The following is a 13,942-nucleotide window of genomic DNA, read 5'->3' on the forward strand; positions in this document are numbered from 1 at the left end:
CCCTCTCTTAATTAATTAAGTACTTATCCTTAATTACCACAATTATTTTTTGCTGGCTCATGAACACTAATTATTTATTCACACGCACCCACATGAGTCTTCTTTTTATTAATGTGGCATAGCCCAAAGTGTACTCTCATGTCATGGATGCAAGCGTGCCTAACATGACTTTTCCCCACTAAATTTTCGTCTCCTTCTTCCCTCGGAAGGAACCAACATCACATGGACCAACCTGTAGAGAAAAACAGCATTATTTAAGACAATTATTCAATCTTCTAATAATTCAAAAAAACCCAGTAGTGAGTGAACTCATTGCCTCCAATAATTAAAGTCTTCCTGTTCCGTTAACGTTATTGTCACTATCCTATTTTTAAGACAATCCATGACAAATATTTCAACAGCTTGATCAGGTCTCGTTCATGTGTTTTCAGTACTTATTATTCCATACAATATTTATGATCTCATTGGCTTAAACAGGTAAGAAAAATGATCGATACCAAGTGTTTTATTATTATTAATCTTGCTAGCTAGCTAGACATGGGTTACCAAATATTCCTTATCTCAGATCGATGCCTTCCCACTTAACCCTTTTCTCGCACTCCCCCTTCGATAAAAAAAAATTCGGGCACCATGATCATGCTTATCCAAAGTCCAACCCATGCATCTATAGATATTATTTTCCTAAATCTTGGGTTTAGACATTAATTAATTAAGTACTCTTTCCTCCCTTGGAGACTGTGCTCCTCTCTTCACCACTAGATCATACTAAATAGGCTTTAATGGGTTTTTGGTTTCTTTGATTGGTAGAACCTTCACTTGAGAGACAACTCTTCTCAACCCGTCAATCTCACATGAAGTTCGACCTTTCAATTGCTTTTGCTCGCATGTAGTAGTACTGTGTGGAGAACTCTCTATATAACAGCATTAACAAGTGGCTTTTTGGACTACTGGATATACATGATTTCTTGACTACTTAATTATGAATTTTGTTATTTATGAGTTGGTATAAATATCATTTTATATAATTCATTTTGAGTAATATTACGTATAGTTTTAAGGTATACAAATTGTCTTACATATTTTTTTTTTTTAAAATGAAGTCTATTATTAAAAAATATATTTTTTTATGTAGATCACGAATTTATCTATTTTATTAAAAAATCAATATTTATAATAATAAATTATATAACAGCCATGTAATCATCTTAAAAAAAAGAATGAAATATGAAACGTACATAAAAAAAAAATTAACTTTTTAATAATAGATCTTACTCTTTTTTAAAATGATTATATGATGTTTATATATGTCATAATTGTATGTAAAATTATTTTTATTAAAAGAGAATGTGCAAAGTTTATATATTTTTGAATTGTAAATATATATGATTTATTATTCATTATAATTATATAAAAATAAGTTTATAAAACGTATTTTTTATACTAGCTAATCAGTGATGTATTTGACGTGTCAATCAACTTAAAAATCTTATTTGGTTGAGATGTAGCGGTGGTCTTTGGCTTTTTTTTTTTTTTTTTTTTTTTTTTTTTTTTTTTTCCTCCTTATGCTTCATTGGGTTCTGTTCAACTTTTTCCTTCCCCGACGAATATTTGACCTTTTAGCGTCTTTGCTCCCTCCCCCCAGCGGACTCTCCCTTTCTCACACAAAATATATAAAATCAGGCTATCACTGGAGTGGTTGGTTCATTAGGTGGGAAGGTTTAGATTTCTTAAATGAGGAGAATCTGTATGTACAGCTCCAGGCTTGTGATCTGAGTGAGAGAGAAGTTACAGTTCATGAAAATGGGGAAGCTCAGCTTTGGCAGGGTTTTAGACCGTTTTTGCGTTTCTTCTTGCTCGAGCGCTTGCGTCTGCATAAACTCCATGGAAACCCAAGATGAATTTGAGACAAGGTCACTGATCAGAAGTGATAAAGGCCAGTTGCCGAGACTGAAAGATGTTGTTGCTGGAAACCAGACCTTGGCTTATCAATTGATGCCTAAGGTGAGACTCTTTTTTCTCTGAACTTTCTTTTACCCTAGAGAGAGAGAGAAGAAGAAGAAGAAGAATTTGTTTTGGCCATATTCAATGCAGGGGGAGTTTCTTAATTTTCAGTGTGTTTGATGAACTATCGTTGCAGACTGTGATGCTAAGGGTATCCATGCACTGCCATGGCTGTGCAAGAAAAGTCGAGAAACATGTCTCGAAGATCGAAGGTACGTAGAAATGAGCCTTCTTCCTCTTTTTATTCGATTGATTTTTTCACGGTTTCTAGAGAATAGCTATTAATTAGTTTCTTTAACTATTTTTAATAAACATAAATTAATTAATGCCTATATATATATATATATTAAAAACCTGTTACTACATAATTAATGCTCCTCGAGTGGCTCTTTGACAATTAGCATATAACTTTTGACTTCAAATTATCTGTGGTTTCTCTTTTCTTATTTCTTGTTTGGGGACCTACGGGCTTAAAGATAAGCATTAAAATTGATCTCACCTAGATGAACCCAGATATGGAAAAAGAAATATCAGTCCCGTGAAAACACGTTTTGTGTTTGTTTATGCGTTTTGCAGTCTTTGATTGTGAGTAAGACGGTAAGATACCAAGTTGTTGATAAACTAGCTAGAGAAATATTTGCAGTATTTCATTTTTTGGACGTTGGGAACCTCTCCAAGGTAGAGTTGATCTTCAGACTCACTTCTGCAAAGTAAATTATAATCCTGTGCATCATAATTTAAAAATTTTTTGTGGCCCAAAAGATTGTTTGTGGTATTTATTTTCGTTCGTATGAATTATTCGAACAACATCAAATGCTTAAGCTGTAAAACCCACTTTAATTTATAAATATGTCTTTCTTTCATATGAGGCCTTAAAAAATTATAACAACATGAAAAAATAATGATACGATCGAGCAAAGTACCCCATTCGTACGATTATTGCACAAAAATCATGAGAGTGCTACATATTTTTCCCCATGTTAACCGGCAAATTGGACTTAATTCTCTCTGTATTTCTGAGAAAATCCTTGCATGTCTTGTACTTGTGTATATTAATATTAAGTTTATCCTTAAAACTGACCTCTATATATATATATATATATATATGCCTTTCTTATGAGCTTTCTCCCTCTCCTTGAAAACAGGAGTAACCTCGTACAGAGTAGACTTGGAAAGCAAGATGGTGGTTGTCATCGGGGACATTCTTCCTTTCGAAGTGCTGGAGAGTGTCTCTAAGGTAAAAAACGCAGAGCTTTGGGATAATCGAATTCTCCATGATCTCGATGAACAGCATTTTGCAACCCAAATTGCCAATATTCCACCCACAAAAATGGCAGAGAGACTTTAAACAAATGCTGCTCTTTATGATCTTTTGTAATAACGATTCATATACACTATGATATGCGTGTAAGTTGTCATGTGTTATCCAAATTTTACTGCTAACGAGTGGATACGTAAACATATTATATTATTATTAGGATTATTTAAAAAAGAGAAATACTTTAGTCACAAAGTGTTTACATAAAAATAATTCCACAAATTGATGTGGCTTGATGTGGTTTGTTAGATTATAAAGTTATTTTTCTTATAAAATTGATCTAACAGATCAGATGAAATCATATTAGTTTGTGAGATTATTTTTGTATAATTTTTTTTGTGGATGTAACAGTACTCTTTAAAAAATCAAAATGTAATTATTTAGACTAGCTAATGTAGTAGATCACCTCTATATAACATGTTTGGTGTATAAATAAGTGAGCTTGCAAACATATTTTTCTAAGTTGTTGTCTTCTCCAGATAAGATATCATGGGAGACAAAAATCTGCACCCTTCAGTTCTTCGCTCTGATCTCCATGGAAGCTCAAATATATTATCGTCTAATTATTAATAGCACAGTTATTTTCTTAAACCCAATATAAATAACATAAGCAAATATGTGTTCTGTTCATAATTTATCAGGCAAAAATGTGCCATTAATTTCCAAAAAATTACTTGAAGAAGCTACTATATACAGCGCTTTCTTTCTTAGATGGAAGAAACAATCATATTACTTACTGTTCAAGTGCTTGTTTGTCTACGAAATCAATCTGAAAGCCGAACGCTGGAGACTGAGATTTTGGGCATATATATATATATAGGCCCAATAATTAATTAATGCATAAAAAAAAGTAAATTTTAATAAATATATTTAAATAATGATAAGTTTGTAAAGCATAATATCTTTCAATTGATATATTTTGACAAGATGTCATAATGGTTAATCTACACCTGTAATCAAATTATATTTTAATTTAAAATTAAATATTCATCATTATATATATACCTACAGGTACTACGTACGCTCGGATTATTTTTTTTCGTATCGTCTTCTTTTTCTAGCCTGTTTGTTTGGTTTTTTTTTTTTTTTTTTTTTAACAAATGTAAATGGATACTATATAGTAATATCATTAGCTAGCAAAACTTTTTCTTGAGTTCAAAAGTTGTTTTACTCTTGCATAGCACAAGTCTTTGACTAGCTCAATAAGAAGGTTGTGCAACCCGATGCTATAAAAGAAATAGAAAGAAGGTTGCCAGCTGATTTGGAGAGAGAGAAATTAGAGAAAAAGTATTGCTATTGAGCCGGCTGGATCTTACCCCTGAAGTGTACCACTCGACGTGGACATGGGACGTGCTTGCCACATTGGCAAAGTGAAAAGCAATCCAAGGAAAAACAATCAAACTACGACTAAGATCCCTTCGCACTATCCCTTCCAAATTCAAGAACTACTTTTGAGATCTATTCGCACTACCCCTTCCAAATCCAAGCTAAAAATCATAAAAAGTAATCATGTCAGTACCTACAAGGAAAGCAATCAAACTTCCTAATCATAAAAAGCAACCAATCTTGTGAAATTAGTGAACATCTATTCCTTCACACTACTCCTTCCAAATCCAAGCAAAAAATCGACCACATCATCTACCACTCCATAACAGTACCCAACTCCGTCCCTTATTATCCAACCAACTCCTTCCAAAATAAAAAAAGTCGTCAAACATCGTCCACCACTCCACCTCTGTGCTACTGCAACCAAGTTGGTTTATAAATGTGTTTTTTTCCCTCATTTTAGCCCTTAAACAAAAGAGACATTTTTCTATATTCTTTTCCCAAATATATTTCCCTTGCCCATTAAAAATATGGTATAGAAAAAAAAAAAGAAAAAAAAAAAGAAAGAAGACAAAAAATCTTCTTCTCTTACATCTTAACTAGTCCATGATTGACTAAATTAATGGGATTCTTAAATTGTAACAAATTTTGTTCGCATGAAGCTCTGTTGATTTGGAGAGGGAGAGAGGGAGAGTGGGAGTTATGACAATTTGGACACGGGGAGAGGGATATACAGGGGGAGGGGTTTGTTAGGGAGAGAAGGATTTGGGAAAGGGGAACGGGAGGTACAGAGGGAGAGAGGGTCTGCTGTAGTCTTTTGTCTCTTTCTTTTTTGAACACCTTAATACATTTATATCTACGTCAAGCGGTAAAGCTAGAATGACTCAATAGCATTTTCTATTAGAGAAATAATAGAGCCGGATTTTTTTATTGGTTTAAAAACAAAACAATTCAGAGGCAAAAATGTAATTACATAATAAAAATAAGAAAATTATTGTTTATTACTATTTATATAGGATAGACACTTATTATAATATATATATATATATATATGCTTACTTCTGTTCATGCTTATGGTGCTGACCAAACACATTCTTATTGGCTTGGTTCTACATCCAGATTACCCTTATTTTTATGTTATTGAGAGCTGAAAATTCACTTTGATCATAGGCTTTTATCTTCTATATTCATCAAATGTTTTCAATACATGACTTATTTTATAAAATATAACTATCATAGCCAGTTGGGCCATCTTCTATCCACACTTTCTCATCATTTATATTATAAGCAAATTTTGCTAAAAAATTAGCTACCTTATTCCCTTCTCTATACATGTGTTGCAGTGTCCACAAGAGTCCATTGGCTAGTACCCCTCTAATATCTTCTAACCACTGGCCATTACATTCACTCAACTCTTCTACACTACAAACAGATTTAATGATTCCCAAAGCATCCCCTTCGAAAACAGCTTCACCAATGTTAAGTTCTATACACAACATAAAGGCTCTCCAAAGAGCATTAGATTCTGCTATAGTAGTAGATCCTATATGTAATTTTGTTAGACATAGAGAAACAAGACTTCCCCCTCTACATCACGAATGATCACCCATACTCTCATCTTCTTGGTTTTATGTCAAAAGCAGCATCCCAGTTTACCTTCACCACACCTTCCATGGGGGGCCTTCCATCTCTCTGTGTGTTCGAGTAGGAACTGCATTACTAACTGTGTTCGAGTAGGAACTGCATTACTAACTTGTTTCCTTTGAGCTTCCTAATACTCTGCTATCCTGGTTCTAGCTTTGTTGAAGAGTACACTTGAACTGGAAAAGCCATTCTCAAAAACAAAATAATTTCTCCTTGGGCAAATATCTATCATGATAGTGACTATTAACACAACTTCATACTCACTTAATCTCTCTACCACCTTTCTCCATACTAGCCCCAAATCCTCATCACCTGTAGACCACTTCTGTACTAGACTGTCCATATCTGCCCAGACATCCACAGCCGTAAGACAGTTCCATAGAGCATGACAATTTGTTTCTTCACCTTTCTTATAGATGGGATATAGAGGGTTCTCAGTTACCCTCCTCGTATATAGATTCCACTTGGTTGATAAGCAATTGTTGATAGCTTTCCACACAAATATTTTTATCACCCTTGGAGCATTCATCCTCCAAATATTCTTCCACCCCTCAACTACATCAGTGCTATATGAAGACTCCCCACTAATACTTTTCTTCCTACTTAATTGAAAGTGGTAAGTTGACTTAACACTAAATTAACCTTTTTTTTAGGGTGACCAAATTTGTTTGTCAACCATGTTTGATTGACTAATAGGGATGCTGTAAATTAAGTAAGCCCCTTCTACATTGAAGATCTCCTTTGCTAGCTTAGCCTTTCACCTTCCACACCCCTCATCAATCAATTGCTCCACCCTTGCTTCTGGTTCCAGCAACTTTATTGGAAATTGAACTTTGAAAGAAGATAGTTTAGGAATCTACCTATCCTTCCAAATTTTGATGCTCTTCCCATTAACTCTCCATACTAGCCCTTCCTTTAAAAGTTCTAAGGACCCCCCTCCACAAACTTCTCCAAATCAGTAAAGGATTATTTCCTAATTTTGCTTCCAACACACTGGTTTGCCTATAATATTTGTCTTTGAGTACTCTTGCAGCTATGAAACTTGGATTAGTTAAAACCCCTCATCCTTGCTTTGCTAAAAGAGCTTTGTTAAAATTTTCTAGCACTCTAAAACCCAATCTTCCATTATATTTTGAAACCCTCATCTTCCCCCAGCTCATCCATTTTATCTTCTTATCATTTTTTCTATGTCCCCACCAAAACTTAGACATTAGTGTAACAAGTTCCTTACACAACCTCTTTGGTAGCAAGAACACACTCGTGTGATAGGTAGGTATCGATTGAATCACTACTTTTAACAAGATCTCCTTTCTAGTAGGTGATAGAAATTGGTTCTTCCAATTGCTTATCTTGAGCCATACTCTATCTTTTATACCTCTAAAAGTATTGTTCTTAGATTTGCCCACTATTGTAGGTAAACCTAAATACTTCTCACAATTGTTCTGCACCCTAACTCCCAAATCTTTCACAATTTTGTCACAGTCCTCCTTTCTTCCATTTGAGCTGAAAATTATGAAAGTTTTCTGGTTGTTCAAACATTGGCCTATTGCCTGCTTATACATATTCAAAATGCTGCTAATTTTTTTGTCATTCTTCCTGGCATGATCTTCCAAAAATTATGCAGTCATATATAAATAGGAGATGAGTAAGTTTTACTCCTTCCCTTGCCACTGCCACCCCCTTTATCTTCCCCTTGCTTTTGCCCCATTTATTAGTGAGCTTAGTCCCTTAGCACATAACAGAAATAGGTAGGGGATCATTTCCTCTCGTTGGATGAATCACTTGCCTTGTGTAATATTCCAATGAAAGGCCCAAATCACATAACTTATATTCCAAAAAGATTAGTCAATGATACAATTGGAACTCCATTAGAACTTTATAAAGAGCAAGAACTTTTCCTTTCTAAGCAATATGAGATCTCATACATCACCTACCCTTAATATTATCATATGGGAGTATCACAATTTACCCCATTAAATTCCCAACGTCCTTGTTGGATTTGTCTATTGTAGGTGGCACGGCTCAAATCCCACATTTCTAGTTGAGATAGGCTCTAATACCATTTGTAATGCCGCAATAGAAGACCCAAACTACATGACCTATACTCCAAAAGGACTAGTCAATGTATAATTGGAGCTCCATTAGAACCTTATAAAGAGCAAGAACTTCTCATTCCCAAATAATGTGGGATCTCATACATCACCTACCCTTAATATTATCATATGAGGTATCACAATCTACCCCCTTAAATTTCCAACGTCCTCGTCGAGTCTGTCCATTGTAGGTGGCACGGTTCAAGTCCCATATTTTTGGTTGAGATAGGCTCTAATAACATTTGTAACGCCGCAATGGAAGGCCCAAACCACATGACCTATACTCCAAAAGGCCTAGTCAATATTACAATTGAAGTCCCATTGGAACCTTATAAAGAGCAAGAACTTTTTATTCCCAAGTAATGTGGGATCTCATACATCACATACCCTCAATTTTATCATATGGGGTATCACATCCTGACTCTTTATTAAGTAACACAGCATAGGTAACAAAAGAATCACATTCCATTATCAAATTAACCTATCTCTCTCCAAACCCCAACTTCTCCATCACACACTTTAGGAAAGACTACTCAATTCTATCACAGGCTTTGGAAATGTCAAGCTTTAAAGCCATTTTACCCACTCTCCATTTCAGCCTTGTCTTCATCAAATGCATTATCTCATAAGCAGCTATAATATTATATGAAATCAGTCTTCTCGGAATAAAAGCATTCTAGTTCTTTGAGACAATATCTTACAACACTTTCTTCAATCTGTTTGCCATGATATTTATACATCACATTACATAAACTTCTTTGGTTCTGCTACCTTTGGGATTAAATCCACATAAGTGAAATTCAAAGATTTTTCTAGCTTCCCACCATTTAAAAAACTAAGGGCTGCATCACATCTCTCATCTCCAATAGTACTCCAGAAGGATTCATAAAAGCATGCACTAAATCCAAGAGATTTATATGGCCCCATTTGTTTCAAAGTTGCCTCCAACTCATCCCTAGTAAAGCTTTTCTCCGGATCATCCCTCATTCTGCTTGTGACCCTCAACTCCATTGAATCTACACACTCCTCCATGAGACTTCTAGAGGAAACTTTAGATCTGTATACTTCAGAGAAATTGTGTCTAAAAGCCTCGGCTACCTCTTCATCTCATTATTTTAATTCAGATTGAGAATCTAACACATATAGAATTTGATTTTTCCTCTTTCTTTGGCTAGCACATGCATGGAAGAATTTCGTATTTTTGTCACCTTGGCTGTACCAATTACTTTTTGCCCTTTGCCTCCACCTTATATCTTCCTATTCCAACAACTTTTCTACTTCCTACTATAGCATATGAATTTTTGCAATATTTTCATGCCCATCCACATCTTGCAACTCTTTTATGCTTGCAGAAATCTGTTCAAAGATTATGTTTCTTTCCTTATCTTCGTTTTTGAAACCTCTCACCAAAGTTCCACTACAAACCCTTAACAATTTATGCACTTATTTTATAGGCTCATGAGACTGCTACTTTCCAGACCACACTTCCTCTACTAACCTCCCACACTCTTCCTCCTTTAACTAGCTTGCCTTAAATTGAAACAAGTGTTGCCTTCTCTTCCTTGTACTACTTACCCCCATTACAGCTAATAGCACTGGTTTATGGTCTGAACATCTAGTTACAATCCCCTGCACTTATCCACCACAACTTCTTTAAACCTGCACTTCCACTTCCATCCATTATTCGCTATAAATCTATCAAGTCTTTCCTTAGTAAAATTATTATCAAAATGACCATTACTCCACGTAAAAGGATTACCCACACAACCCACATCATACAACCCATTCACCTCCATTGCTTCCCGAAACTGGGCTATTTGACTTTAAGCTCTCAGTCTACCTCCCATTTTCTCATCTTGAGTCAATATTTCGTTGAAATCTCTAGCTACATACTAGGTTGAATCATCCATCTCCGTGAACTTTGTCACTCACATGTCATTGTGAGTAACGTAGAATTTCGATAGCTTCCTTATTTTAACATAGCAGCCCTAATTCCCCTCTATTCCCTATAGGATCAACTACAAAACATCCCTCAATTCTCATTCTGTTTTTCAAACTCTCCATTCTTTTTGTTTTAATAAGAAACACAACTTTGGGTGACTATTCCTTAACCAGATTGCTAAGGCCTTGAACTGTTCAAGGATTCTCGAGCCCTTGGCAATTCCAACTTAATAGTTTCATTGCGACTGGCAGAGCTGCTCCACAGCCTCTGCCATTGTATCAATCAACATTACCCCTCCCACCTTAGAATCCTTTCTAGGCCTTTTCTCCTTTCCATCATTTCCCCCTCGCTTCTCCAATTCTCTCACTAAACCTCTTTTTACAGATGGAGCATAATTAATAGATTCACCTAATATATTCCTTCCACGAGCCCTTCTCTTCCATCCACTCTCCTTAGGTTTATCAACCTTCTTTACGCTCCATGTGTTTACTTCTTTCCATTCTATGAGCTTTGACTGTCACTGGTCTTCATTTTGGATTCACCTTCTTTCTTGTTCAGCTCACCCGAAATAAGTTGGAAGAAATTTGATGTATAAATTTTGCCATCAGTCCCCCTCCAATCTTGCCCTACCCATCACTACCCCCACCCTTTCCCCTATCCACTTCTTCCCCATCCTTCCTTCCCCCTGCACCACTCAATCTCTCATCCATACTTCTACTAACATCCTCGATTGCTACCACTTCCACATTAGATCCTTCCTTTGAGAAATTATCAGGATTAGAGACATTGTCCTGTGATAGTATGCCCCTTTCCTCTCAATCATTTTTTGATTGTCAACAGGAGCTCTCAACCATGATCCAAACTGAAATGGTCCTCCATGTGTATCTCACCCAATGCATCCATGCTTATCGTGTGTAATGTAGCTACATCGAAAGTAAATTTTTGGTAGTTTCTCGTACTTAAATAGAATTCACATACTCCACGCTTCAAACACATTGTTCTTCCTCTTGCCAATTTCCTCTTGCACATCCACTTTCCAAATTTTTCCAATCGATTTCCTTATAAGCTCTCCCATACTCCCATTCATCCCTCTCAGTGGACGGTTATACATTTGGATCCAGAATTTTTCTCTAGAGAAATGAAACAAATGGGGTTATGTATTTCCATCAAACACCTTCAGTGCAAAGAGATGGTTATCGAAAAGCCAAGGAAAACCTTCCAAAACTCTATTTCTTTCTCCCTGATTTGCAAAGGTTATGACAAAACAATTAGCTTCGATCTCATGGAATTCCATTTTCTTGCTTACACGTCAAATCCTCTCCATCATTGATCTTACAATGTCCCTCCCAATTATTCTTTCCGAGCATACTTTTCCCACCAAACTTGTCCCCTTTCTTCTTACGCTCCTCTAGATCACACAAATAGAAAATCTCCTCTAGTCCTTCCATCATTCCTCCCACTCGCCACCTAAGCAATAGACACACCACCTTCCTACTTGTCAAGATCCCTGGGAATAGAAGTTGACTATCTTACTACACCAAAATCGCCTACTCAAGACAATATAGGGAAGACTCTGCATGCCAACCTTACAAAGGACTTGTTGATCATAGGTTATTTATGTTACATTTTTTAGAGTTTTTAAGGAGGGTAATTTTATTTTATTAGAGGGAAAGGGAATATTCACATTGAAATGTTTTTATAGTTTGGAGGGATGATTGCTCGAATTGATTGTTTGGTGTGATTACAAATTATTGGATGGTAGTTATAGGATGATTTATTACTCAACTTTGTTTTCTCTAAGGGGTATTGTGAAGCCTTGAGAGACCGAAGTGATTTGCTTTACTTTCTATCTTTATTACGATAACTAAAACTAATCGATTCTTGTTATTGGTTAAGGTTTTGGATCTATTTTCATTAGAATAATATTATTGGATTTTGAGATAGATATGTGTGTTGAGATTATCCCACATTGGCTGTGAAAGGGATTAGTAGTCAGTTTATAAGTATGAGAAAAAACATAATCTCTTAAACTAGCTTTTAAGGGTGAGAAATGCACATGACGATCCAACAACGTGCCGTTTATATCCTATTATGAGATACATATCCCAAATTTAGTAGGGTCCAATTCTAATAAAAACTAAATTCAAGACAAACGGATATGTTTAGTTGTTAAAATTAACGCAATTCATCTCAAATTAATTATTAAGCGGACTTACTATTTTTTTAATTTTTTATAAAAAAATTAAAACTCATATTAATATATTTTATATATTTAAACACATATCTCAAATCATCTCAACATCCTACTGCCGTCTAATTAACTGTACTTGGAGTTAGAAATTTTATCATCACAATGATTTTAATTTGTTTTAAATTTTTTGTATTAGGATGCATAAAGCAGGTTCTTTGGACTTTTGAACGAGGGTAAGTACCTAGTTGACTTTATTGGAGATTGAACCATGAGAGAGACCCGTCACACCATTTTTTATTGAACAATTGGCAGTAGAATACTTGCTTTTAGTTGCTTGATGATTGACCAACTTTTGTAGAGCATATTTGCAGATTTGCTTCTTTTATTGGACCGAACTATGTGAGAATGTCCAGCCTCCAGACATATGCCTTTGTAATGCATGCATGTTTATATATGGCAGTCATGCCTCTGAAATTTGGGGGAGGAATATCAAATTTTTGAATCCCATGAATTCTAGAGGATCTCTAAATTCATATCGCTTTGAAGGTAAAATAGCTTAAAAAATTACCCTGCAAACATTTATAAAATTCAGTTTTTTTCAACTTTTTGTTCACGAGTTTTAGCATTAAAATCTTGTTTTGTTGTTAAAATGAGATGAAAAATTTGTAAATAATAATAAAATAATTTGTAAATAGTAATGAAATAGTTTGAATTAAGATGTTTTATTAAATTTTGAGAAAATATAGAAAAAAAGTGAATAAAAAAATTATAAAGTTAAAAATAATATTATTTTTTAATATTATTTTTATTTTGGAATTAAAAAATTAAAATTATTTTTTATGTTTTATTTGTAAAAATTTGAAAAAGTTATAACGATTAGATAAAAAAATTAAAAATTAAAAATTTAAAAATTAAAAATATTTGTATTTAAATAATATTTGAATGTTAAAATAAGATGAGATATGTTAAGATAATCTCAACATCCAAACTAGACCTAAAAAAATATTTTAAAAGTTGAGTCATAATTATAAATATACAGGATGCACTCCAGAAATTCAGATATTTTAGAGTTTCGAGTCTAATTTTAAAATGTAGAGTAGAAAGAAATAAGTATATATAACAAATAGAGTTTTGTTACTTATTATCCCACACACAACAAATCATATTTATTTTTATTTTATTTCTTTTAAACTGATTGAGTTCTTCTACTTATTATCTATATATTACATATTTAATGAGGAAAAAAAAATCATGTATACCATGTGATGTGTAGATAATAAATAGAATTTTTCAAAAAACAAAAACTTGACTACATTTAATTATGCCTCCTATATACACTCATTTTATGTGTACATTTTTTCACTCAATATTTCACAAAATTGAATATATGTAACTATCGCCATCTATAAATGTTGATACGATATTAT

The 13,942-nt window shown here is 34.2% G+C and overlaps 1 protein-coding gene across 1 annotated transcript; it reads left to right on the forward strand.

Annotated features, from left to right (window-relative positions):
* The first annotated feature begins 1,567 nt into the window (after positions 1-1,567).
* On the forward strand, positions 1,568-3,549 carry LOC122308174. Its single transcript, XM_043121362.1, has 3 exons — positions 1,568-2,001; positions 2,138-2,213; positions 3,147-3,549. The coding sequence occupies exons 1-3, from the start codon at positions 1,795-1,797 to the stop codon at positions 3,347-3,349; spliced, it is 486 nt and encodes a 161-aa protein (XP_042977296.1). The 5' UTR covers positions 1,568-1,794; the 3' UTR covers positions 3,350-3,549.
* Positions 3,550-13,942: the final 10,393 nt, after the last annotated feature.

Source organism: Carya illinoinensis, chromosome 4 (assembly GCF_018687715.1).
Source record: "Carya illinoinensis cultivar Pawnee chromosome 4, C.illinoinensisPawnee_v1, whole genome shotgun sequence".
In the NCBI taxonomy this organism is placed as follows: domain Eukaryota; kingdom Viridiplantae; phylum Streptophyta; class Magnoliopsida; order Fagales; family Juglandaceae; genus Carya; species Carya illinoinensis.

Excerpts from the sequence above, each read along its gene's own strand:
- LOC122308174 (XM_043121362.1), top strand. The coding sequence starts at position 1,795 with ATGAAAATGGGGAAGCTCAGCTTTGGCAGGGTTTTAGACCGTTTTTGC. Across the intron at positions 2,002-2,137 it reads CTTATCAATTGATGCCTAAG|ACTGTGATGCTAAGGGTATC; the intron begins GTGAGACTCTTT and ends CTATCGTTGCAG. Across the intron at positions 2,214-3,146 it reads ACATGTCTCGAAGATCGAAG|GAGTAACCTCGTACAGAGTA; the intron begins GTACGTAGAAAT and ends CCTTGAAAACAG.